The sequence below is a fragment of the Mustela nigripes genome, chromosome 17 (assembly GCF_022355385.1).
Source record: "Mustela nigripes isolate SB6536 chromosome 17, MUSNIG.SB6536, whole genome shotgun sequence".
NCBI lineage: Eukaryota > Metazoa > Chordata > Mammalia > Carnivora > Mustelidae > Mustela > Mustela nigripes.
In genome coordinates, this window is record NC_081573.1 from 59,720,143 (window position 1) to 59,746,547 (window position 26,405).

At 57.9% G+C, this 26,405-nt stretch overlaps 2 protein-coding genes across 6 annotated transcripts in view; one reads left to right on the forward strand and one right to left on the reverse strand.

Moving 5' to 3' along the window:
* Positions 1-10,642, forward strand: part of GAS8 (growth arrest specific 8) — a 23,562-nt gene extending 12,920 nt beyond the window's left edge. For 3 of the 4 annotated variants that reach the window (XM_059382742.1, XM_059382741.1, XM_059382744.1), the window contains 8 exons: positions 162-368; positions 2,013-2,067; positions 2,670-2,875; positions 3,398-3,565; positions 3,735-3,821; positions 6,279-6,488; positions 8,801-8,866; positions 10,389-10,642. In XM_059382742.1, the coding sequence (XP_059238725.1) occupies positions 162-368; positions 2,013-2,067; positions 2,670-2,875; positions 3,398-3,565; positions 3,735-3,821; positions 6,279-6,488; positions 8,801-8,866; positions 10,389-10,538 (1,149 nt within the window). In that variant the 3' untranslated portion in view covers positions 10,539-10,642. Of the gene's footprint in view, positions 1-161; positions 369-2,012; positions 2,068-2,669; positions 2,876-3,397; positions 3,566-3,734; positions 3,822-6,278; positions 6,489-8,800; positions 9,041-10,388 lie in introns of all 4 variants that reach the window. The other variant, XM_059382743.1, reaches the window with a different exon arrangement.
* Positions 10,643-10,795: 153 nt separating this feature from the next.
* LOC132005529 (cadherin-1-like) lies at positions 10,796-26,178 on the reverse strand. Of its 2 annotated transcripts, XM_059382740.1 has the most exons (14): positions 26,108-26,178; positions 24,532-24,633; positions 24,313-24,456; positions 24,051-24,206; positions 23,064-23,208; positions 21,046-21,221; positions 20,021-20,149; positions 18,362-18,544; positions 16,715-16,959; positions 16,392-16,528; positions 15,455-15,570; positions 12,913-13,052; positions 11,571-11,706; positions 10,796-11,071 (listed from the first exon to the last, which is right to left on the reverse strand). In XM_059382740.1, the coding sequence occupies exons 1-14, from the start codon at positions 26,150-26,152 to the stop codon at positions 10,982-10,984; spliced, it is 1,944 nt and encodes a 647-aa protein (XP_059238723.1). In that variant the 5' UTR covers positions 26,153-26,178; the 3' UTR covers positions 10,796-10,981. The 2 variants fall into 2 exon arrangements, with proteins under 2 accessions (XP_059238723.1, XP_059238722.1); XM_059382739.1 differs by lacking the exon at positions 26,108-26,178 and having other exon boundaries at positions 24,532-25,541.
* Positions 26,179-26,405: the final 227 nt, after the last annotated feature.

Here is a 26,405-nt window from a genome sequence, read left to right on the forward strand (position 1 = left end):
CTTGCAGAAGAGTGTGTGTGTGCAGGGCACCCACAGATGCAGGACTGTGTGTGAGTGTGCAGGAGTGTGTGTGTGCGAGTGTGTGCTGGGGTGTGTGTGCGAGTGTGCAGGGACGTGTGTGTGCGGGTGTGCAGGCCATCACCTGCTCCCGCTGTGTGCAGGTGTACAAGCAGAAGGTGAAACACCTGCTGTATGAGCATCAGAACAACCTGACGGAGATGAAGGCCGAGGGCACTGTGGTCATGAAGCTGGCGCAGAAGGAGCACCGCACGCAGGAGGGAGCACTGCGCAAGGACATGCGGGCGCTGAAGGTGGAGCTCAAGGAGCAGGAGCTGGCCAACGAGGTGGTGGTGAAGAACCTGCGGCTGGTAGGTGTGAGGGCGCTGGGGTCTGACGGGCCGCTGGGGACCGCGAACTCCTGGTCATTCAGCAGAACTGGGAATTCATATTTCCCTTAGCAGTTCCCTGCATTTTGGCAATTACTTGAAATAAAAATAAAAATAATGAAAAGCATGCAGCCAGACACATCCCGTTTGGGAACCAGGTACAGTCTTGTGTCTTAGACTGAACCACAAACAGACTCCCCAGGAGGGAAGTCCCACTCAGTGTCTTCCGCCACGTGCTGCTGACCCCTGACACCTGGCTGCTCTCCCTGGGGACTCTCGGACATTTAGAAACACACACAACCATTAGAGTGTCCAGCGTGTGAGCCCCCGGGTGGTGGGAAGTGTCTCGTGCAAGCTGGGCTGATGAGCACGCGGCTGACTGGTCCTTTCTTGGGGAGGCTGGGGGCTTCCAGGTGGAGGCTGAAATGCATTTGCTGAGTATCTGTAAGACACAGGCCCCGGTCTGGTTTCTGGGAACATATGGGGAACAGGAATGATAGAAACACCGCCCATGGATGTCTGATGGCTCGGGAAGGAGCCAGGAGACAGAATGGAGGGTGGACGTGTCTACATATCCACAGACAGGAGTGCTATGGGGAGAACAGAGCAGGGAGGAAGGTGCTGGAGATCGGGGCGGGAGAGGCATTTTTCTACCAGGAGTTCTGGGAATGGCTCATGGAGAAGCTGACATTTGGGCAAAGGCTGGAAGGAGGGGTTGCTGAGCCCGGCGTAGGGAGACAAGGTCTGAAGAGGAGCAGGGATGGGCCAGTGTGGAGGCGCAGAGGAGTGAGGGGCGAGGAGGCCAGGGAGATGGGTCAGAGCTTGTCGGCATCAGGAGCCCCAGTTAGGGGCTTTGACCCAGGCTGAGTTGGTGGATGTTTGGAGGATTTGGGCAGGGGGAAGGTGGTTCAACTGATTTTTCTAAGGCTCCTTCCTGGCTGCAACACATTTGCCTCATGCCTGGAGGCAAGCCAGCCTCCTCGGAACTAGGAAAAAACTCAGTAACAGTGCAGGCTTTGCAGTGAAGCTGGAGGCTGAAGTCTTGGTCGCGGGAATTGTCTGGTCTTTGCTGATACAAGTACAGCCTGGGCTGGTTTCTAGTGAAGCTGGTCATGTGAGACCGCCTGCTCACCTGAGGCCTGGGTTTGGAGTAGTTACGTGGTTAGTTCCCCTTTGTGCAAAAACATGACTTTGAACAATAATGTCAGTTCTTTATTCAAAATGGTTACGTGTAACTGTCAACATACTTTTCAAGCCCCAGCTGAGGCAGGTCAGCAGGCATCGGAAAGAGCCTGCAGCTCTGTGTAGGTGTGGCCAGTGGTCCATAGCCTGTGGGCAGACCAAGCCAAAGGCCAAGCATGGTTGTAGTGTTTGGAACATCTGTTCACTTTGTGTCGAGCTCAGAGGTGACTTTAGCTGAGGAAGTGGAATGACGAAACATGGAGGTGACCACAACCACATCACTCTGAGCAGGGGGCATGAGCTTGGACACGAGGGGAAGCCAGCGCCCAGCAGGACCGCTCCGGGTTTTCTGGGCTGTATTTTCCATACGCCTGAGGGGCCAGGCCAGCCCCAGGGAGAGGCTTCTGTGTGTGTCTGGTAACGGCCAGCTTCTCTCCCTTGCAGAAGCACACGGAGGAGATCACCAAGATGCGGAATGACTTTGAGAGGCAGGTGCGAGGTCAGTGTCTCGTGGATCCACTGTGAGCCCCTGCCAGAACCCCTCCCACCGGTGGTCATTAACCTTCAGGGCTTGTTAGCCCAGTGCACAGAGACCGGGCTACAGCAGCCCAGACATGCACAGAAAAGATGGGATAGTTTTCGAGGCTGATGGATGGCCCCAAATCCCAGAAGATCTTATTTCTGTACGAGCCGGGGAGGCTGTGAGCACTGTCTCCTTCCCTGCTCTTGGCAGTTGAAGCAGGTACCCGTTTCCAGTCTCATGGGCAGTATTCTTAGAATAGTCTTTTCCGTGGCTGCTGGCCTGAGGGGCTCCCGTTTGAGAAATCTGTGTGGTTTACTGATGCAGCTCTCTCCCTCGCCAGCCACACTGCCGTGGGAGCAGCCGACTCTCAGTCAGTGGGAACCCTGGTTCTGGGATTGACTAGCCATGCCTGGTATAGGCCACGGAAGGCTGGCCGTGGTGTGTGTGTGCCACATGTGTCAGCCGTGAGCTTGTCCGCATAGCGCTCGTCCCCGGGGTGTTCCTGGGCTGTGTCTGTAGGTTCCGTCTCTGCTTGGAGCCGTCAGGCCCCCGTTCCTCCGTGTGCTTCTGCCTTTCAGAAATTGAGGCCAAGTATGACAAAAAGATGAAGATGCTCAGGGATGAGCTCGACCTGCGGAGAAAGACCGAGATCCACGAGGTGGAGGAGAGGAAGAACGGCCAGATCAACGCGCTGATGCAGCGGCACGAGGAGGCCTTTATAGACATCAAGAACTACTACAACGACATCACCCTCAACAACCTGGCGCTCATCAACTCCCTCAAGGTGCCGCGCGAGGGCGGCGGGCTCCACGCCCCTGCGTAGACAGATACCCACTGTCCTGGCCGCAGCTGCATCGGTGACGTGCCTGCTGCAGACTCGGGCTGGAAGCAGCACGCCGTACGCAGCGCAGACCGGTGGATGGAACAGGGTGCACGGGCCGGGCAGAAGCCTGTGCAGAGCTGCAGGGGGAGGCGTAGCGAGGCTGCCCGGTGCTGGTGTTGTCACCTAGTGGGGGGGTAGTGACCATCCCTACTGTCCCTACCCCTGGGGACTGTCCCCTACCCCTGGGGGCTGTCCCCGGGGTCCCGAGAGCAGCATGATATCACTGGCATGGAGGCCGCCTTCCTAGAAAATTCCAAATAAGTTCCCATAGTGCAGAGTCCCTCTGAGTGGTTACATGCAAGCGGTCTGGGACTTGAGGACCATCCTTCCTGGGCGGGAGGGCTCGCGGCCCTCACCCCTGAAGACCACAGTTCCCTCAGCTCTGCCTGCTGAACCTCCCGCACCCCGTCCTGGTTCCGACAGGAGCAGATGGAAGACATGCGCAAGAAGGAGGACCACTTGGAGAAGGAGATGATGGAGGTGTCCACGCAGAACCGGCGCCTGGCAGACCCCCTCCAGAAGGCTCGCGACGACATGAATGAGATGCAGAAGAAGCTGGGCAGCTACGAGAGAGACAAGCAGATCCTGCTGGTGGGCTCCCTCGTGTCCCTCCCTCAAACTCAGGACCCGGGTGCCGAGTCACCGGGTGCCCCTGAGCCAGCTCTGTCGGATGGTTATTTTGGGGCTGCCGCCCTCCACAAGTCTGTTCTGTAGATGCCGGATCCTCAATCCTTTCTTCTGCTGCTTTTTTTCTCTCCAGCGCACAAAAGCACGTTTGAAGGTCACGGAGAAGGAGCTGAAGGACCTGCAGTGGGAACATGAGGTGCTCGAGCAGCGGTTCGTCAAGGTGAGCAGACGCCAGGCTGGCCCTGCCGGGAGCCTGGAGTGGGAGCCGGAGTGGGAGCCGGAGCCAGAGTGGGAGACGGAGCCGGAGCCGGAGCGGGAGTGGGAGTGGGAGCCGGAGCCAGGAGGGACCTCTCTTGTCACCCGGCTCTGCAGCCAGAGTGGCTGGAGTCCTGGTGCCCACCGCTCGTTCTGTGAGGCTTGATGGGGTGATGAGGCAGAAAGCTGCAGCCCGCCCTGTGGACGGCCCCGGGGTCTCACCGAGAGTAGCCGCCCTGTGGGGAGACACTTGCTCCCCATTCTCCTTCCTGCAGGCTCAGCTGCGAGACCTGTGCAGGCACCTGGCCCCTGGTGCCTGGGGTCGGTCTTTCTCTTCTGTATGCGTGTGTCTCCGTGCTGAGGCGTTAGGCACGCCTGGTAAGGAGGTCGGGGCAAGCTGTCTGTGAGCGAGCGCGAGGCCCCCTGCTCAGCGCGTCCTCACCCGTGGGGCCGCCCCCTGGATTCTCGCAGACGTCTCCCTGCGTGCCCTGGGCAGCTGGGGCGTCATGCCTGCCCCACAGCGCACTTCCCTAGAGTCATCTCCCCTGGGCTCGAGCCTGCAGGTGACACGGTGCGTGTAGCCAGTTCCCCGCACATGGAGCTCTGTTTCTATCCTTTGCTGCGGCAAACGTGCAGCCACAGTCATCCTTCTAAGTTCATTTTTTCTTTGTTTTAAATATTTTGTTTATTTGAGGGAGAGAGAGTGATCGAGCAGCACCAGTAGGGGGAAGGGCAGAGGCAGAGGGGAAGCAGGCTGCCCACGGAGCAGGGATCCCGACGTGGGGCTCGATCCCAGGTCCCTGGGATCATGACCTGAGCTGAAGGCAGATACTGAACTACCTGAACCCCCTAGGCACCCCTTAAATTTCTCTCTGTGTAACTGTGAGCATCTCCTTCTGGGAAGTCAGTCCCTAGCCATGGGGTTGGCATTGGGAATTTGGATAGAGTCTGCCCAGAGGGCTGTTCTGAGTGTGATCTTGCCTGAAGTGCCCAGGGGGCCTGTCCTGCCTGTGCCACTGTCACTAACTCAGAACTGCCCGTGGGATCGGGTTGAGAATGTGTCCCTGAGTGTGCTTTTGTCAAAGATGCGGGCAGATCAGCCCTGTCCTTGTGAGCATGTCCGCCCTTTCTCACCTAATGGAACTTCACGGTCACAGACTGATTACAGAAGGGCCATCACATGTGCAGCCACCTACAGAGAGGCCTCGGAGGGTCCTGTTCACTGCCGGCTGCTGGCCGGCTAAGAGAAGAGCCCTCAGGTTACCTTAGGAGTGAAGAGGGTGTGTGTCAGGGGGAGAACATGCAGACTGTGCAGAGGCCGTGCTGGAGCTGGGTACTCTGCCCCCTCCTCTTCTGTTGGGATGTCATTCGAGGCGTGGGCCGTAGTCAGTGTTCTCTGAGAAAACCACGGGTGCTGATGTGTCCATGTTCTGTAGACCAAAGGGACAGGGACTGGATTGAAGCCTGTCTGGGGAAAGCCGTACAGTCAAGAGAAGGATACAGTGCTGTGGCTTTGAGCAGGGGATTCTCTCTCTAGCTGTAAGATGTGCTTTTACACCTGTAGAGAACATTCTGGAAGGGGTTACGCTGTATGTTCACATGGTGGCCTCTGGGAAGTTGGGTTAAAGGGTGTTTACTTTTTTTTTTTTTTTTTTAATTTTAGTTATTCATTTGAGACAGAGCGAGAGAACATGGGTGTGGGGCAGAGGGAGAAGCAGACTCCCCACAGAGCAGGGATCCCAATGCAGGGCTCAACCCTGGGACTCTGGGATCAGGACTTGAGCTGAAGGCAGATGCTGAACCCACTGAGCCTCCCAGGTGCCCCAAGGGGTGTTTACTTTTTATACTTACACAGTCTTGCTTTTTTACAGTGACAGTGAAAAGCAAGAGTTAGAAGGTAAAAAAAAACACCTTTGTTTCTTGACAGGTGGTTGGCCCCAGAGCTATTGTCTAGATCTGCTGTTAGTGGGCCATGCCGACTTGTGGGGGTCTGGGATCTGGGGCTTGCCGAGGGGGTGGGTCCCTAGGAGCCCCTCTCCCCCAAACACTGCTAACCCTTACCCTTTGATCTCACGTAGGTGTGATCAGGAACGTGTCTTACCTGAGCCTTCTGCCCAGACCCAGGGCCCCAGCCCTGCTGTGGGGCCTCGCCAGCCCTCACCGGGGTACCCTGTTGCTTCCTGAAGCAGCTTAGTAGCGGCGGGTCCAATTAGCGCTTCCTCCTACCTTCCACAGTGTGGACGGCGGCACACCTTCCATTCCATCACAGAGAGTGGGTATGCAGGCAGTGTAGACAACACTCAGAGGTAGAAGGGGCTCACTCTGCAGATGGGTTCAGGGGCACAGGTGGGAGGCGGCTTCTCCCCAGCGAGCCTCCCCCAGGGCAGGTGGCGTCTCTGGCTGTCACTGCCTGTCCCCTCAGGTGCAGCAGGAGCGGGATGAGCTGTACAGGAAGTTCACGGCGGCCATCCTGGAGGTGCAGCAGAAGGTGGGCTTCAAGAACCTGGTTCTGGAGCGGAAGATGCAGGCGCTGAGTGCTGCCGTGGAGAAGAAGGAGGCACAGTTCAATGAGGTGCTGGCAGCCTCCAACCTGGACCCCGCGGCGCTGACCCTCGTGTCCCGCAAACTGGAGGTGGGTCCCAGGCTGCAGCACCCCATTCCGGTCCCCCAGCTGGCATCCGGGGCTCAGGCCGGGGTCGCGTGTTGGATGCGTGTGTGTGTCTGGCCTCTGTCTCTCCAGTGGGGACTTGCTGTGGACGTTGGGGAGGGACCATTATGGGTTTCCTGTGCTTGGGCACCGACAGGGCCTGCAGACATCTGTCCCCAGGCCCCCCGGCTCTCTCTTGCTTCGTGCTTCACCAGTCCCTTCTCGACCTCTTGGCCCCTTCTGGCCCTGGGCCCACGGCCGTCCATGCTCACAATAGGGTTAGCTCAGCCTGGACAGCACCTCAAGCTGCTCTCAATATTCGGGCCTTGTGCTTCTCAGGCATCGGTGACAAGCCTAGAGACAGGCCCGGGGCACAGCTGAACCTATGAGCTCCTAGCCGAGGCCACCGCCACAGTCTGCCCTGGACGCAAAGATGGCCTGCTTGATGTGGGCTGTGGGCAGTTGGGACGGGGACATACAGGGCAGCGTGGTGGGGGCTGGGGCAGGCTTCCCAGAGGGAGTTTAAGGTCTGAGCAAAGCCTAGAGTGTTTGGTCTTGAGTTCGCAGTTCTTTGTGGTGGTCCCCTCTGCGTGGGCTGTCTTGGGCACAGGGGGAGCATTCAACAAGACAGGTGAAGTCTGGGCCTCACCAGGATGTGTCACAGAAAGAACAGGCTAGGCCAGAAAGGGGGTCTCTTGCTGCTGCGAAGTGTGGTTGTGCGGGGATCCTGGTCACCTGGGTGACCTGCAGCCCTCAGGCCCGAGGCAGCCCCAGGTGCAGTGTCCCTGCGGGTCTGCACGTCTCCATGGAGAGGCCCAGGGAGGGGCGGCCAGCTTGTCCCAGACACAGCATCTTCCAGGCTGCTCTTCCTTTGTGGAGAAACAGACCTGAGTCTGGGGATCACAGAGGCTTCACTGCGCAGGTATTTCATCCTGGGAAGCACACAGCAGCGTTTGTCAGGTGGTCAGTCAACGTGCAGTGATGTCGTCTGCTCTCTCGACACCCAGGCCCAGAGGGTTGACCTTTGGGTCGCCTAATCTTTCCATAAAGCCCTTTATGGGGGCCTGGTTGCTCACTTGATTACGTATCTGTCTGATTCTTGGTTCCACTCAGGGCCTGATCCCATGGGTGGTGGGTTTGAGCCCCGAGTCAGGCTCCACGTGGAGTCTGCTTGAGATTCTGTCTCTCCCTCGCCCTCTGCACCCCTTTTCTCTCTCTCTCTCAGATAAATCGATCTTTAAAAAAAAAAAGCCCAAACACTGCAGGCTGGCTTCCTGCCCACCTGGCCTTGACCTGAGGCTCTCAGCTCCCACCAGGTGCTATTGTATACGTGTATGCCCCTTGCTGCTTGGGTGTTGGGGGGAGTGCAGAGCTGAGGGAGGAGGGCAGAGCCAGCTGGACAGGGCAGTTCCGAAGCGTGTTGGGTGTGCATGAGTGTGAGGCTGGTGAGGAGCCATGGGTGTGTTCTGGGTGTGGTGGGCTGCATCAGACAGAGCCCCCTGGGAAGGCAGGTGGGACGAAGGACTTGTTGTTCCCAGACATGTTGCTGACGGAGGACAGCTGGGCAGGCTGCAGAGACGTGGTGTCTCTTTCTGGCTGAGACCAGATACCATTCCAGGCAGCGGCGCGTGCCGGCTCGGCGGGCGGCAGGGTCTGTGGGGCTGGAGCCACTTGGAACAGGGTCTTGGGGCCTGGGGTGGTGCTGCCCCATGGGGGGCATAGTGCGGGCTGGCAGCACCGGGCACTGGAGACCGGGGGTCCGTCTCACTCCTTGTCCTGACTTGTGAACACTGCCAGGCAGAGAGCAAGGGCGCTTTTGGAAACGGAAGAGCTTTCCTGCCTCTGCTGTTGGGAAGGGCGGCTGGTCCTGGGGCTGCGTAAGGCTTTGCGGCCAGCAGTCCTGATGGAGGGATCAAATCAACCCCATCGACAGTGGTCGCTGCAGCTGTGACCATGGGCCAGGGCCTTTTCTTGTCCGTCCCCTGGCTTGCCCAGAGGAACCCTCCCAGGAGGGCCCCTCCCTGGACCTTGGTTGGCCTGGCTTCTCTGCCTTTGTTTCTCCCTTCCCACCATCTAGACGGTTTCCTTGGAGAGAGCCGGGCCCTGTTTTCCCTTTCTCCTTCCAAGAGCTTTCCACACTGGCCGGCTGCTGCCTGTGTGGATGTACACACTGGTGGACCCTAGCGCCATTCCCTGCATGGCTGAGATCTCCTGCTGGGGCCCCGAGTCCCCCACCAATCCCTGTCTGCCTCAGCCCAGAGATAGGCTCAAACTCAGGTCTACCCTTCTCTCCCTAGGACGTTCTCGAATCAAAGAACAGCACCATCAAGGACTTGCAGTATGAGCTGGCCCGGGTCTGCAAGGTACCTGGAGCCCCTGCCCCTCTCGGGGCCCCACCTTGTCTACACCTTGGAGGTACACATGGCCTGAGGCTGTCTGGGCCTTTTCAGGTCACTCAGTGTGTGGCCTGGGCTGCATCCCCACAACTCTAGCTACTGTTCTGGTGTCCCTTCCGGGGTCTGCTCAGTGGCTATCTGGTAAGTGAGGGCAGTTTGTCCAGCACGCTCTGTCCTTGTCTCTCATGTGACCCTTGCTCTTGGTGACCTGGGCTCTGGGGTGATTGGATGGGCTTCCTTCACGGAGGGGACAGCTACGAGTCAGTCCAAACTTTTCTCGCTCCTTGTAAGTCTGATGAAAGCTGCACACCCCATCCACACCAAATGCACACATGAGCATGGAGGCCTCCTGCTGGGGAGGGCAGTGAGGGCCCTGAGAACCCGAGAGGCCTGGGCCCTCTCCCTGGAGGTCCTGCCTCTGTGGCGGAGGCCACAGCCTTGTCTGGGCTTTGCCTGTGGGGAATGCAGACACAGTGCTGCCCATGGACACACTCCCCCTGAGAAGCCACCCCATAAGTGTGACTCACATAAGCCTGTAAATGTGCAGGGTGGGGCCGGCTTCCTGGGTCTGTATGCCTTGGGGTGTGGAAGCCCAGGAGGGAGGCAGGGCCTGCCACTGGCGCTGGGCTCCATGGTGACCCGATCTCCCTGGGCCTCTCTTCGGCCCTGCCCCTCTGGGCCCTTCCTTTAGCTGCTGCGGTATCCCGTGGTATTTACACACACAAAATTAGGGCCATTTACTGTGTGCAGGTCTGGGGGAATGTCTGCCCCCTAGAGAAGGGCGAGAGCCAGGGCCCAGCCCCCAGGTTCTCTCTGGAGCTTGGCCGCAGTTCACCCTTGCAGTCGCTGCTCCAAGCTCCAGCACTGTTCCCTTGATGATGGTGAGGATAATGAGCCCTTCTGAGTTTTAATCTGAGTCAGGCCCGGCTCTAAGCGTTTCACACGCATCAGCTCTTCAAACCCTCACGACCATCCGATGCAATCCACTCTCCAGAAAATAGCCATTTTCCAGAGAGGGGAACAGGAACCTGGCTTCACATTGGCCCCACCAGCACTCTCTGCCCAGGCCTTAGCCTTCCTGGGATGGGGGGCAGGAGACAGACAAAGCAGGGAGGCTCCGTAAGGTCGAGCACGTGCACGTGGAAGGTCATATCCGGGAAGTCAAGGATGACCAGTTTGATTGGGAAATGCCTGATAGAGAACCAGGAGCGTGCTCAGGAGTGTGCACAGGTCTGCTGAGTCTGTGTCTTCTGCCTCAGTTTCCCCATCTTTGAAAGAGGAATGACGACAGCATTTCCCAGTGTGAATTACTTGAGTTCATGTACATAAAAGCGCCCATGACCAGGTGTGGCCTACTGCGAGCTGCCGTAAAGGCTCGCTGTGCGGGTTTCCACTGCCAGCCTCCTGTGGCCTCCAGAGCCGCGGGGGCCTGGGCTGGAGTCTGCCTTGGTGTCGGCCTCTCCCTCCTAACGCTGCTCTCACCCTGCAGGCTCACAACGACCTGCTGCGCACCTACGAGGCGAAGCTCCTGGCCTTTGGGATCCCTCTGGACAATGTGGGCTTCAAGCCTCTGGAGACAGCTGTGATTGGGCAGACGCTGGGCCAGGGCCCTGCAGGACTCGTGAGCACCCCAACTTAGCACCTGCCCAGGACTGCTCCCCAGATGACCTGCTCTTTCACCAAGGACAGGGGCTGTTGGTTTTTTAGATTTGTATCGTCTGCCAATGAAGGTTTTCTACATTTGCTCTGTGTCCCGCTGCCTTTCTGTGTGGAGGAGAGGCACCTCCTGGGCCCATGGCACCCTGACCACCCCCTTCCTTGCTGTCCGTCCGTCTGTGCTTACCCTGCCCACCTCCCCACCTCAGGGCCCGGGCAGGACTCACAGAGCCCAGGAGCTGCCGTGGCCTTAGCCATGCTGGTGCTGACTTTATTGAGCCTGAGACTCAGCTGCTACTGGAGAGGGCGGGTCAGATTCCCCTCAGGGAGGGGAACTGCTGCCTTCTCTTGGGGTCCCTCAGGGAGCTGTCAGGGTGGCATCGATGCTCACAGGCCAGCAGCTGGCCAGAGGCGATGGCTTGGCTGCTAGCTCCCCCGATACGTGGTGTAGGACCATGGGCTCAGCAGCAGGGGCACGTGGAATCTGTGGGTCTCGTTGGTGATGCTGAAAACCACCTGAGAAGCAGAGAAGGCACCAGAAGAGAGTGAGGGGCCTGTATGCAGCACACTGGCAGCCCGGATCTTGGGCTGGAGCCCCAGGAGCCAGCTGGAGCTCATGGAGAGTGGAAACCTGGCCAGGGCTGCGATGGGGCTGAATCCTCTCCAGGGAGAGCCATTGGCTTGAGGAACCCAAAGGATCTACGGTGAACACCGTCAGCTGAGTGCCTTTGTCCTCAGGGGCTGAGTCACTTATGGCCCTGCGCCCCACAGCCTTCCCCGGGGACAGGGCAGGGTCGGGGGTGTTGTGGTCAAGGCCCTGGACACCTTTCTTCTGGGAGCTCAAAGCAGGTGAGCTCACTGTCCCCGCCCTGGGAGAGGTGGGAGGGGTGGGAGCAGCCCCCCCCCCCCCCCCCCCGCCCACGGGGGGGGGGCCCCCCCCCCCCCCCGGGGGGGGGGGGGGGGGGGGGGGCCCCCCCCCCCCCCCCCCCCCGCAGAAAGCCGGGGGTCAGCTCACCTCCACATATGGGTAGAAGCTCTCCTGGCCCCTCTCCTTCCAGTAGCCCTCGGTGTCAAAGGACAGCTTGTAGGTGCCTGCTTTCATCGGGCCTGGCGGCAGGAGCCCCGGGCAGCGGCCGTCCGAGTCGGTGTAGCTGGGGAGGATGGAGGGAGGCATTGGGGAGGAGTCGCCCCTGCCTGGCTCTCTGGGGTGTGCATGGCCAGTGGCCTCGGACACCCCCGGAGCAGGACACAGTCCGGGGCCTGGGGCTCTGGAGCAGCTCAGGGACACTGCACTGTCTTTTTAGACAGAGCTCCAATACAGAGAAGCAGAAAAGTAAAAAACCAAACCAAACCTATTTTATAAGCAACAATCCCTTTATATTGGCATGTATTTTTTTTCTGGAATTTCTCTACACATAACTATGCTTATTTGTAAACTTGCAAAAATACCCTAAAATGGATTGTATTTTACATATTGTTTGATAACTTGTACTTTTCATTTAATACAGTGTGTATGGCTTTTCTGGACCAGTAACTACAGCCAGACCCCAGCCGCACGGTGGCCTGTTTGTACTGCACAGAGTGTCCAGTGGGGGGCTCTGAGGGCCTGTTGCTCTGCTTACTGATTTGTGCCCCCCCCATCACCTCTGGAGAGCTCTGGCACCGTTCCCACCAGCTGTGATTTCAAGTTTCTGTCCTAGACCACAGTTTGTTGGGGGTTGGGAATGGGTCTCTCTGACTCTCCAGGGGACTCCAAGGATTCTTTAAGGACCTGAGCGGGCCTCTCAGATGGGACCTGGACGCCCAGTGTTGGTGAAGGGCAGGGGATGGGCTGCATGCCCTCAGGCTCTGACCCTCTGGGGCCACCCACTCCCACCAGCAGTGGGAGCCTGCCTCCTACCAGAGGCTCACAGGGGCAGTCCCAGCGTGACCAGGCTGGGCCTGGGCTGGGCCCGCCCCCGCAGAACCTGAGCCTGGGGCTGTCGCCCAGGGCTGCCAGGCGAGGCATGGGATGCGGTGTTTACTTGCCTCTTGCTGCCTCAGTTTCCCCATCTATAAAAGGGGTAGTTATAGGGCCTGTCCTGGGGCAGGAATGAGAATAAGAAGAGAAGTAAAGAGCCCAGCGTGTGGCCTGGCTCAAGGTTATCTGTTAACCACGGTGACAAGGAGGCCCTTGGGTTACACCTTGGGCCTGAGCCAGGCCTGCCCTCAGGGAGAGGCGCTGGGTGTGTGAGGCCAAGGGGACCATAGCCCAGTGGTCAGCAACACCATCTGACCTCAGTGCCCACACTCACTGGCTGGCTGCGTTCTTCTTGTCCCCTGGCTGGACTCAGGTCCTGCCCAGACCTCAAGCCTACCTTTTCCTCAGGTCGGTCCAGTGCTGGCCCTGGTCCTCAAGCCTGGACAGACAGAGGCAGAGGCCCTGGGCCGGAAGCCCTGAGGTGGTGTCCAGTACGTGTGTGGTCAGTGGGCTGCTGCTCGGCTCCATACCTCTGCCCTGTGCCACAAGAGAGGGACAGGAGTAGGCACGTAGGGTCCAGCCTTGTGTCCACAGTGGCCTGGAGACCGCAGGCCTAGAGTCAACAGCCGGCTGCTGGACCCTGGAGGTGGGGTGGGGGGCGGTGCCCAGGAGCGCTGAGTCAGCCGCGGAAGAAAACTGATAAACAAGGCGGGCCAGCCCCTCACCGCCCCACACTCCTGCCGGGGCCCCTCCCCTCCACCCAGGCAATGAAGGGCGTCTCCGCACAGAGGGCCTCCTTCCAGTGGGTCCCAGCAGTGGGTGGCCGGCCCCGGGGTGCTCGTTCTCCTGGGGGCCAGCTCTCTCTGTCCGCCCCCCAGCTCCAGGGCCACCCGGGACCTTAGCCCCCGGCCGCTGCTGACGAGCCAGGAGCCCCGCGTCCGGGCCTGCCCCCTACCTCCCCGTACCTCTGAGGAGCCCAGGTGTCGCAGGAGCGCCCGCAGTCTCGGAGCGGCCCGCATCCGTCCCCCCACCCCGAACGGGAGCTGGTCCCGGGGCGCAGACACCTCCCCGCGCCCGCCCTTGGCCGGCGCCTGGCCCCTCCCAGGGCCGAAGAGCCACGTGTCCGACCAGACCCGGGTTGGGGGGCGCGTCCCTCTGGCGGGGAGGGCGGCTCCACCTCGGGGTCCTCCTGCGGTGTCTCAAGGGCTGCGCTGCAGGATGGGGGTGAGGGCGACAGGGGCGCGCACACCTGCGGGGGCCGCGGAGGCTCTTCCCAGGGCCGGAAGTGGAGTTGAGGGCACCTGTGGGGGGTGGGGCTTGGGGCGGGGCTGGGCGGTCCGTGGGGGGCGGGGTCGGTCGGGGCCGCGGGCGCAGGGCCCGGAGGTCGCCTGCGCGCGGGAGTCCGACTGCCCACCGCGACTCCCAGAGCTCCGTTTTGTGTTTTGTTTGCTCCTCCCCTTCCCCGGGGCAGTTAGGGTTTCCACGGAAGCCCCGCCGAGGGCCGGGTGGGCTTTGCCGGTCTGGCTGCCCCGAGAGACCAGGCCGTGGTGCCTCGGTGACCTCTCCTCCCCCGCTGAGATGCGGGTCCGCGCTCGCCCCCAGCCCAGGGAGGCTCTGCGCGCCGCCGGGTTCGGGCCTGGACGACGGCGTCGGGAGGACAGGGGCTGCCGAGCACCCAGAGTACACGTGGGACCTTTTAGGTAAGGTAAGTGGTGAAGGGCAGCTGTTCCGCCTAATATCTGGGAAGGTCTTGGTCGGCCGGTTATGCTGCTCCGGGGTTGGGAGCTGTTTTCTTCCTGTCCAAGTGCATTTTCTGACTCCTGGGTAGTGAGCAGGGACCACGTGGAGGTCACGCCACAGACCCCTCCAAGGCAGGGAAGGGGACCCTCGCAGCAAAGGTGGAAGTGTGCAGGCCTCGCCTACTCTGGAGGTGATTAAGAAACACCTATTTGAGATTTACAGGCATGTGATGTGTGGGTGGGATTACCTTTATAGGAGAGAACCGGGAACAGACGCTCACCCCTGTGTTTGCAAACACCCACGGGTACAGGAGACCAGAAAACCAGACTGTCTGCCCTGGGGACAATTAAGTCAATGAGCCCTTGTCAAGGACCAGCATGTCCTGCAGTCCATGAAAAAGACTGAGGCCCATCTGTGTGTAAAGCGAACAGTGTCCTGGGGTGGTGAGGAGGCGGAGACGAATGTGGCGGCCTGGGTGTCCGCAGTGTGTCCCTGTGTGTGCGCAGCTTCTACTACATTACAAAGATTTGCTCCCTTATTCCTCACGACGGCTTCATGACATCACTGGTATTATCCCCATTTTATAGAGGGGGCACAGGGAAGCTCTGTGTTAGGGTATTTTCTAGAATGATGCACAGAAGACTACACTAGTGGCCACCTCTGGGATGAGCACTTGTGGACAGGCTTAGTTCTTGCCCCTGTAACTCCCTTTCTAGAGACATGACAGTCTCTTGCCCAGGAGAGAACTCAGCGGTTGGGAGAGAGGGTGGGAGAGGGAATTGTCACAGTTTCTTCCAGGGCCTCTCTTGGGCCTACCTCCCAATCCTGTACCCACACAGACAGAAGGGCAGTGTTTCGGGTCCCTGCCCCTTTCACAGGAGACTTGAGACCGTCAGCCCTCTCTGAGGACCAGGAAGATCGCCAGGACCTTGCAGACTCTGGACACTTCTCTAATGAGATGACAAGGTTTCTTTTGGCAGCTATAGGCAAATTAGAATAAAGAGGAGCTTCTTCAAGACCCTTACCTACCAGAAGGTTATCACAAGAAGTATTTAAATAGCCCATCTTTGGAGTCAAAACGAAGTTACAGTAAAATATGAAAACACTTAAAAATGATAAAAAACATTTGCAGTGTGAGTGTTAACACATCGAGTCAGTGCCCCATGTTTCAGTGGAAGGTCTTGGTGCCCTGTACTCACAGCTGGGAGCTCTGGTCCTCTCTGGCAGGTGGACAGGCAGTGCGAGTCTGCTGTTGGGCTGTCTGGGTCCGAGAAAGTGAGGAGAAGCGTCCCGGTGCCCGTGGCAGGAGGTTGCCCTATGGACGGAGCGAGATGGAAGAGGTCGGACACCACAGATGCGCGAGCTGCCGTGTTTCCTCCAGCTTAGATGCTGTCTCATGAGGTCAGTGTCCCTCTGGTGTCCCTCCCCATGGGCCTCTCACTGGCTCACTGAGCCGCCCGGGAGAGAGTCCACTTATCTTACATTTACCTCTAATCTAACCACAAACACAGCTTCTCCACCGAACCCCAAGTCCTCCCCGGGTCCTCAGGTCCTATGGGTCTGGCACCATCTGCCAGGAGCTGGTGGTCCAGGTAAGGTCATCTGAGCACGGTGTTCTGAGAGTGCGTATGTGAGTGTGACAATGCGTGTGAGTGTGTATGACTGAGTGTGTGTGTATGTGTGAGCCTGTGTGCTCTGTGTGAATGGGAGCGTCGTCTGTGGGCATGGAAATGGACATCTGTCCGAGGGGCGAGCATGTGAGCACCACATGTGTGTACTTTGTCCTCTAGGGTGTCTGGGGGCAGACTTGCTCCTCTCCTTCCCGTGCTGATGGTGCTGTGGCCCCCGGTGCCCTTCACTGTGATGGAGCGACCAGGCTGGACCCCTGGAGTGATTTCGCTCTGAGGCGCAGACAGCCTTGCTCAAGTCCTTTCTCGCCCCCTGAGATGCTGGTTGGATCATTTCATGTCCTCAAGTCTGTGTTTTCATGGATGAAACAGGTGAGACAATATGGTGGGTCCTCCTGAGTTTCTGGTGGACATGAGTTGACACGACGTACACACAGCTTAGCCCCAACGTGGAGCTTAGCATGGATCAGAGTGTTGTTGTGGTGGAGGGAAACCTTCAGGCCCTTACCATCGTCCACAGCTATGACAATGGCCAAAAATGTGTGGTTCTCCATGTCATCGTTGTGCAGACTGGCTCGAGTGGAAATGACACCTGTTTCTGAGTTGATGTCCAGCCAATGGCTTGGGCTGTCCCACATCTGGTACCTGAAATGCATAAACCCCCATTCCTAGAGGGCTGGGGCCATGTGTCCCTCAACCACCCTTCTGATCAGGTGCTGAGAAATTTGTCTTCCTCTGGCTCATTCTCCAGAGATGTGGCTGGATTTCAGCCCTGGTGCCTTGAGCAGCCCTGAGCGAGGGCAGCAGGCCATGTTGCACCCCTCGTCCTACCTGATTCTCTGACCCTGGAGGCTATCTGGGTCCCGGGCCCTGTATGATGTGATTTCCTGGCCCACAACCACATCCTTGGGCACTTCCACCATCTTTATCGGGGGCACAAAGACAGGGGCCTCGTTCATGTCCAGCACGTCCACAGTGACAGTTGCTGTGGCTGTGGGGAGAGATGGTGCCCAGGGCACGGTGTTTGCCGCTGTCACATAGAGGATGTACCGCTGCGTGGCCTCAAAATCCAAGCCCTGAGGAACACAGCAGAGGGGGGTCAGGTTCTGGGGACTTGGCTGGCATGCAAGAGAGCACAGGCCCTGGCCTGTGCCCCTGGCCTGTCCCGAGGGCAGGTCACCGCTTAGGACAGGAGTGGCCGTGGTCAAGAGCCCTCCACGCTGAGCCGGCTCACAGGGACTTCACACTTAGCAGAGCCATGGCGAGGCAGACTCTGGTTGAGATCTTAGCTCTGCCATTGGCAGTGCAGCCCAAGCAGGTGACCTTGCTTCTCCATGCCTCAGTTTACCGGCCATCAAACGTCTGTGATTGCAGCAACTTCCCTGCTGGAGCTGGTGTAAAAATTGAGCGTGAGGACATAAATGGCCTGCAGCACTTACTGAGACCTTGTGGTTGCTGTTTTTTATCCTCAGACTTGCGAGGGGCTAGTGGGCCCTGAGCAGAATTCTCCGAGAGCATCCCCAGATGGCTGGGCCAGGGGTCAGCTGGAACTGGGCCCATCTGATGGAGGCCCCGGCCCCAGCCAGGCATGTGGTGACTCCCAGGGGTGCTCTCACTCCCCGGCACCAGGTAAGTTGCAGATGGGTATGTAAATGTCCTGGGCTGTGCCCATGGTGGAATTCTTGAATTTTAGTCTTTCTGTCCCCCAGGCCAGTCTAAATGCTGCCTTTGGCCTTTTCCGTGTTTATTCTAAGTGTCCCAGGATTCTGGGGCCAAAAAAGCCCATTTGGAACAAATAGCAGCCAAGTGCCTATGCTCCCCACCCCCAGCCTCCTGGGAAAAACCCCTCAGCCCAGCAGAGGTTCCTAAGGTCCTCAAGGTCCCCTTCCCCCATGACTTCCTCCCTGCCAGCCGCCTTCTCGTTTCTCTCTCTCTGATCGCTCAGCTTAGGTCTGCAGACGGTTCCAGGCCCCCCACCCACTCTGAAGGGACCTGGCTTCCTGCCTCCAGGAGTCAGCCAGCAGCTTCCAGGCCCAGCGAAGGCAGACGTGCGTCTCAGATGAGACGATGCCAGGGCATTGCTCAGAAGGAGCCGGGGGCCTGAGCCCTTTGCTTGTGAGACCCTTGTTCTCTCCCCATTTCCCGTCTCATCCGTGCCTCCTCAGCACCCCCAGGGTCCCTCCCACTTTGGGGGGAACCCAAGTGAAGACACATGTCCCAGGTAAGCTCTATGGAATCATCCCCGGTTGGTATTTTTCTGGGAGAAAATAGTCAGTTAGGCAGCACTTTCTGAGGTTGGTCTGGGGCGATGGTGCAGCCAGGGGGACACAAGGACCAGCAAGACCACAGAGGACCCCTGGCGCAGCAGGAAGCCCTCCCTGGGCAGCTGCTCTCCGGGGTGAAGAGCGTAGTGTGTGCTCCAGGCCTGTCCCAGAACTACGGGGTCACGGCAACCCCCTCCTTGGAACTCACACCCACCTTGGCTGTTTTCAAAAGGCCATCATTGGTCTTGGGGTCCGTGGTGACAGTGAAGAGGCCGGCTCTGTCATTCAGGATGGAGAACACCACCTTCCATGCGGGGGAGCCTGGGGTGTCTGCGTCCTTCACTTTTAGCCTCACTATCCCGGCGCCCACCTTGTTCTCAAACACCTCGCCCACGTACTGCAAGGGAAAGATAGAGGCCCTCGTCCCTGGTGTCCCGTGTGGGGACTCGGGAAACCCACAGCCTGGGCCGGCCTTGCTGAGTCCACGGTTCTCCAGCAGGAGGGGCCACAGTGGAGGAACCCCTCTTCAGGCGGCATCTGTTGGCTAGAGCCAAGTGCCAGCAAAGGCCCCGCATCGGGCTCCAGACGTAGGCAACGGGGCTCTGACAGCTGGGTGTCTGTCTTCACCCTGGAGTCAAGGGGCTGGAAAGCTGACTCTACAATGCCCAGGCTCCGGCAGCTCGGGTCCCAGGTGGGCATCAGCTGAGGGGCATGGGTGCCCGGGGCCAACGGCAGCCACCCCGGACTCTGTTCCCAGGGGCAGCCACAGTCGTGGGGCCTAGCAGGAAGTGGAGCCTGGAGCGGCTCCTCCCGCCTGTCCCCTGCCTCTCCCTGTCAGGTTCCTTCCGACTCTGTCTCCAGAAGGAGCAAGTGTCTCTACAGTTACGTCTGGCCTGTGTGACTGCCAGGGGAGCTCCCACTGAGACAGCTGCCAGGCTCCAGCAAGCCTCTGACCCCAGTCCCTCGGGAGCAAGGCCGGCTTCACTGGTCACGACTGTTCAGGTGATGGCAGAATTCCTACAGCCGCTTCTCGTTTCAGCTACAGGGGAGGCAGCCACATGACTCCACCTGGCACAGGACAGGGCTACAGGTGGCTGATAAGGAAATGTCCCGTGGAGGAAGGTGAGTGTGCAGATAAGCCCAGGGAGACCGAGTCTGGCTGCAGAGGGAGAACTGAGGACAGGCAGAAAGTGGGACAGAGAGACAAGGTGGCCTGACTCCTAACAGTTTCCAGACCCTGCTTCCCACCCCTCGTATGGCTCAGCTGCACCCCCAAACCCTCCTGTTTCTTTCTTTCTTTTTTTTTTTTAAGATTTTATTTATTTATTTGACAGAGATCACAAGTAGGCAGAGAGGCAGGCAGAGAGAGAGAGGAGGAAGCAGGCTCCCCGCTGAGCAGAGAGCCCCATGCGGGGCTCGATCTGAGGACCCTGAGATCATGACTTGAGCCGAAGGCAGAGGCCTTAATCCACTGAGCCACCCAGGCGCCCACCCCTCCTGTTTCTTTAAGACAAATCCCCTCTATCCTTGACTCATCTAAACGTGCTGTACCCCCTTTTCCTGAAGAATCCTTGAGTCGATTCCTGCCCTCTGGGCCTAGGGGCTCTGCATTCTTACCCCATGAGATCCAGGGGGCTCCCAGCCAGAGACAGGGCCCCTTCCCCGGCTGCAGGGCAGTCCCATGCCGCCTGCGTCATGGACTCCGCCTTCCAGGTCGCTGCCGGCCGAGCGGGCTGCCCTTGGCCCAGGAGAGTGTGACCCGAAGATGGGGAGGGTTCTAAGCTGCCGCCAGGCTACGGTCTGAATCCTGACACTGCTGCTCACACAGTGACACACAGGTCACGAGGTATCCGCTGGCTCTGCCAGAACTCACCTGAGTGGGGCTGAAGATGGGAGGGCTGGGGTTGCTCTGGGTGACTGTGATCACGGCTGTTGTTGTGGAGTGTAGGCCCTCCCCTTGGAGGTCGGCAGCCTGGACCGTCAGGGTGTACGCAGGCACGCTCTGTGGACAGGCACACGGCAGTCAGTCCTGGGGTTCTCAAGGCAGGTTTGGATCCACCCGGTGGCACCTTGGGAGTCAATACGGGACAGCAGAGGCAGCGAATCTGGAGGGCCCTCCCTTCTAGGAAGTGACCGGCTTCCAGGTCACTCGAGAGAGACCAAAGTCCCTGCCCTCTCCTTGGCTCCCCATGCACAGAAGCTCACTGTGCGCGAGTCAGACCATTCCCTTCCAAAGCCGACCCAGGAGGAAGGTTTCCAGGACTGGGATCTGTCAATATAATCCCCAGCACTAGGCATTTATGGGGCTAGTGCTTATGGGGGCATGATGCCAGTACATTTTTATTTTCACCAGAGAATGTGGTCTAGGTTTGTGGAAAACAGTCATTTCGTTTCACTGGTTCCAGCAGGTGTCTTGTCAATCACATCTGTAATTTGCCCCAGTGACTACGCCAGGGCCCAAAGCCAGCCTGCCTGCACCAGCCCATGGACACCTCTTCTTCTTTCTTTTCTTTTCCTCTTTTTAAAAAAGATTTTATTTATTTATTTGACAGAGAGCGAGCACAAGCAGGGGAAGTGGCAGAGAGAGAGGGAGAAGCAGGTTTCCTGCTGAGCAGGGAGCCCGATGCGGGACTCGATCCCAGGACCCCTGGATCATGACCTGAGCTGAAGGCAGATGCTTCACCACGGAGCCCCCCAGGTGCCCCTGATAAATGCCTCTTCTGATTGGTTGGCTCATGTTCTAATTGGCCAGCCCTCAGTTCCGACTGGTTGGGAACGTGTTCTGGCTGGTGCACTGATGTTGGTTCTGACGGGCTGCTGCCCATGGCTTAGTGACTGGGGCTCCTGTACATGTAACTGCTGCCCCAGAGGCCCCCAAGGCCCCCAAGGCCGCCTGACCTGTTGGTCCAGCCCAGTAGTGAGCAGAGAGATGACTCCCGTGTCCCGGTTGATGGCGAACATGTTGGAGTGAGGCAGGGAGGGGTCCTGGCTGAGGATGGTGTAGGCAATGTCTGCGTTGTGTGTGTTCTCATGGTCGTCCGCGTCCGTTGCTGTGATCTGCATCACGGATGTTCCTGTGAGGACAGAGAGGAGGCGAGTGGGTAACCTCAGCAGGTAACTGTGTTGTATTGGCCGTTGTATCGGCGATACAAGTTCATATAGAAACCCAAAATTAAATGTGTTCCTTTTTTAGTCTCTTCACTAAACAGGTGATAAAACTCCTTATCAAGGGATATAAGTTCTAGTTCAAATAATTCACCAAATTATTATAATAAATTCCAGGTGGTTTGTTTACTTTTTCCATAAGTCCTTAGGGCATCTTTAAAAATTGTTGTATTTATTATTTTTGTTTTTAAACATTTATTTATTTATTTATTTTCATAATGTCTACACCCAATGTAGGGCTCGACCTCATAACCCCGAGGCCCGAGGGTGACAGCTGCTTTGCTCCATGGGCTGAGGCAGCCAGGCACTCCTGGGCGTCTTTTGAACAATTTTTAAATTTCATTTAAGCTTTTATTTAAATTCCAGTTGGTTAACATATGGCGTAATATTAGTTTCAAGTTTACGAGGTAGTGATTCCTCACTGCCACCCTCACCTGATGCTCATCAGGACACACGCCCGTCTTCCTCCCCATCACTGGGTTCCCCAGCCCCCAGCCTCCCTCCCCTCCGGTGACCCTCTGGCTGTTCTCTTGAGTGAAGAGTCTGTTTCCTGGTTTGCCTCTCTTTCGGGCGTCTTCTGACATGGCTGTCATCGTGGGACCCTTGTCCCCCAGGTGCTGCCATTCTGTCCAGTGCTTGAGGGGAGGAGGAGGGGCTGTTTCGTCTCATCTTTGCAGCTCTTCTCTTGCCTCCCTGTCCTCCCTCCTCCCCAGTCATGGTCAGGGAGTCCCTCCTGTCTGGACACTGGCCTCACGGCCGGAGCTGGAGCCAAGCACACGAGCCAGATGGAGAGAAGCGTCAGGGGTGGACAAAGGTGTGTCCCCGTTGCCCGAGTGTGGTCTACTGTGGTCCCCTGAAACACATGTGTACCTCACGTGGGTGATTGGGGGCAGCTGGTGCTGGCGGGGGAGCTGGGGTTTGTTGGAGGGCAAGGCAGCACCAAGATAGAAAAGAAAGGGGGAAAGAGGAAGACGCTTTAGTGGCAGCTCCTGGTGGGCTGGGGGGGAGAAGAAAGCATCGATCACAATGTCCTTTCACGTGAAATCCCTGTGACTCTTGGTTTCGTTTATCTATAGTCCCAGAGACTGAGGACGTCAACATTCCCACAATGTCAGGTTGAAAGCCGTGGGCACAGGGGCTGTCGGCATCGCCTACAGTCATGTCTGGAGGTCTGACTCTTCAGTGGGCAGTAAGAGCCAGCTGGAGCCAGAGTGTCCCCTGGATCAAGTCAGGTTCTTGTTTGCAAGACCACGGGTTGGGAAATATGTGGGACAGTCCTCAGGGGGAAGTGGAAACTGACCCAGAAAGGGATGTAGAGGGAACTGTGAGGTGAGAACGGCCACACGGTGAGGGGGGCTCTGTCCGGGCAGCAGCTAGAGAGATGCAGAACCAGCAAAGGCAGACAGGACATAGAGACGGAAGTGAGGTGACCGCTGGGAGTCTCTTGGACTTCTGGGCCCCTCCTCTTAGGATGCTCTCCGCCTGTAGTCCTCCCCAGGTCCAGCTCTCTTGAGGAAGCCTGAGAGCATCTCTGTTGTGCGAACATTACACCCCCCCCCCAAAAAAAAGTCTGGGCAGTCCTTGATCCGCCCATTCTAATCTCCAAGTGGGGTCCTTCCTGCACGGGACCCCAGGGTGCGGGTCGCTGGGAAGGTGCCCTGGTCTTTTGGTACTTCGATTTCCCAGGTTCTTTACATTTTTCCTGTTATTATTGCCGTGTGTCACCAAACCCCTGCATTGTTCCAATTAACCTGGGTAGGCTCCTTCCATCACGGACCCCTCAAAGACCGCCTGGGTGAATTCCGGCCTGTTGTCGTTCTGGTCTCTCACTGTGATCACAGTCTCCATCGGGTCCTCCACAGCATTCCCAGTTGAAGACACAGCGTGAAGGAACAGCTGGAAAGCAAGAGGTGCAGCAGAGGCACGTGGGAGCCGCCCTGGCCAGTGGGCACCTGTCCCGCAGAAGGCCCACTGCAGGGACAGCCCCCTTTCTACCTTCGTCTTGCATTTCAGTGCACGAGTCTGGGAAAGCAGCTCGCTCTGCAGCCCCGGGGATGCCCCGGAAGGCTGCGTCTGTGTCTCCTCGGGATTTTCTCCTGGCGATGCTCAGGACCCAGTGCCAGCATCCCACCCGCCCTCGCCCTTTCCCACTGAAGGTGCCTCAGCGGGGCCTCCCCTGCAGCTAGGTGGGGCCACGAGGACTCAGCATTTGACTTCTGCGGCCTGTGCCCACCCTCCCTTCCCGGCGCATAAGGGGGCCTGCCTGGGAACTCACTCAGACCCCCAAAGAGGGCAGTGTCCTTTAGAGGAGAGCACCCTGCGGCTTTGTTTGGGCCTCGGTTTCCCTCCGAGGGGTGTGGTGGAGAGTCTTCTGGACCGAACACCCCAGAGAGCTGTGCTTAAAGGGTGCTCAGCTAACAGGTGCTGAGAACTCACCCAGAACTAGATACCGTTCAGAGGGCTTCACGCATGCGAACCCAACAGCACAGGGAGGCTGAGGGGGTCACGACCACACCCAGGCTACAGCAGAACTCATTCTTCACTTTAAGTCCCTGATTCCTTCCCCTGCTCTGCCCGCCTCCCCACTCTTCACGCTCCTGCACCTGGAATGTAACAGGGGCTCAAATACGGTCTCAGGCGCAACTTCAGAAGTCCACGGGCTGTCTGAAACACCAGAGAATGAGAGGGCTGCTTTGCCGCCAGCTCCCCACCCCTGAGGCCACATAGAAGACACTCACAACATAGTGGGATTCCTGCTCTCTGTCCAGGGGCCCCGTGACCTTGAGCCACCCTGTTTCTCTGTCCATGATGAACATGCCACATGGAGGCTCGTCCGCGCCCCTGCCCGTGATGCTATAGAAAACCTGGATTTCCTTGTTCTTGTTCGACTTGACCTGAAGACAACACAGAAGCAGAAGGGCCAAGAAGGACCCCAGACCAGTGCCAACCCCTCTCCATAGGGAACCCCAGAACAAAACCAGAGCTTTCCCTTTGCAATACCTGAGCCACCGTTTTGGGGTACGGGCCTCTGTCATTCTCTGGGATGGAGATGGGAGGGACAACCCAGTCTCTCTTTTGCCTCCTGGGACCAAAGTGGGCATGAGGGAACGTCAGCACCTTCATGTGGTGTCCAGAGTGGGTACCCTAGAAGGACAGGAGGTGAGGGACCCTAGAATGCTTGGACGCAATGAAGCTGGCCCTTGTAAGCACCACACTGACCTGCTGGAGGGTCTTGTTGGCGTGCAGACCTTCCACCACCAACCCCAGCTTCTGAGGTATCTTGGGAGTCCCCTTACTGGAAGGTATCCCATGGGCAAAGAGCTGCCAAACCAATGGAAAGTAGGTTAAGAGCACAGGGGACAGACAGGCTTTAGGACAATGCCTGTGGTCCGGCCCAGATGTCAGCACTGTCCTGTTCTTCTCTGCCCCCAGAAACCAAAGGCCTCCACCTCTAGCATGGCCTCCAGGGTTTCCCATCACCTTCCTCTCTGTGGGGGAGGCCGAGAGGGAGTGCTCTGTCACATCATGGGAAGGGTGAGGTTCTCCCTAAATCCCAGAGGCCAGAGAACTTTCTTGAGCCCTGAATGCAGTGTGTGTTTTAATCTATACCAAAGCCAGGCCCCAAAACTGGTCTACAAACACTTTCTGGAAACACCTTTTGTGTCCAGCAGCAGGGGGTTGGTTCAACCACAGCCCAGTCCTGCTCATGATGTAACAGTGAAGACTGCAAGGAAGGTGCTCAAGACACTTGGTCAAGGGAAAGAGGCCCGTGAGAGAGGAAGGGGCTCGGCTGCTTTCCAGGGAAAATGTGCAGCGCCGAAGTGTGCATGGTTATGTGCAATGGATGAAGGCTTTAGTGGGCTGTATTAATGGATGTTCCCCCAGACTAATAGAGTTTTTATACTGGGTGCTTTTTATTTTCTGGATTTTTTTAAGTGTTAGAAACTTAACAACTGGATATTATCAGAAAAACACCCCAGGAGAGTTGCCGTTAAGTATGAGAGATTGCGAAGTAAAGTATTAAAGTGCGTGTACCAGAATCGTACAGCTTTTTCTCTGGGTTTGGAGATTAACAGCCTCTTACATTAAAAAAAAATTGGGGTGCCTGGGTGGCTCAGTGGGTTAAGCCTCTGCCTTCGGTTCAGATTATGATCTCAGCGTCCTGGGATTGAGCCCCGCATCGCTTTCTGCTCAGCAGGGAGCCTGCTTCCCTCTCTCTCTCTCTGCCTGCCTCTCTGCCTACTTGTCATCTCTCTGTCAAATAAATAAAATCTTTAAAAAAATATTTAAAAAAACCCTGCCTTTAGTACTTTTAGTACTTTTTACTTTTAGTACTTCCAAACTCTGAGCAGTTTGAACTACTTTTTTTGTACGTGGGCTGCACACCCATTATAGAGTGCGGTGCCGGGCATGAACTGCCAACCCTGAGATCAAGACCTGAGCTGAGATCAAGAGTCGGATGCTTAACTGAGCTGCCAGGTGCTCCAGGCAGTCTGGTCTTTGAAGACAGCCCCTGAGGGTAGTTCCCTCAGGGTAGTTCTCTACCTTGGTTCAGAGGCTGGTTCCGATTCTGGCAGGGCTCACAGGACCGGGGCCAGACCTGCGGCCGGACAAGGCAGAGTCCCGGGAGCAAAGACACATTTATTCCATTTCAAACCAGTTGGCCATCATGTGCTGCTCAGGCCCTGGTTCAGCTTGTCCCCACCCCTGTCGTTGAGGGTGTTCTCACCATCCTGGTGAGTGACGCCCTCACCTGCCCATCTCTGGTCCCTGAGTAAGCCGGCAGCATCCTTACCTGGGTGGCAGACAAGCAGAGCAGAAAGCAGGTGGTGCTGGCCATAGCTGTGGTGGAGCGGTGTGTGGTGGAGGCCACTGTCACACACACTGCCCTGTAGTCTCAGCTGCTGACGTCCTGTGGGCCAAGGACTATCGACCTGCCTGTCCTTGGCAATCACAGTGTCATGGGAGGGGCTGGGAAGCCGGCAGGTGCAGAGGCCAGCCCGTTGTCACAGGAGGAGGACCTTGGCCTCAGCTAAGGGCTTCTTGGCTGTCCACCAGGGCACGGAGACTCGGACTCCCGCCAGTGTCAGCCC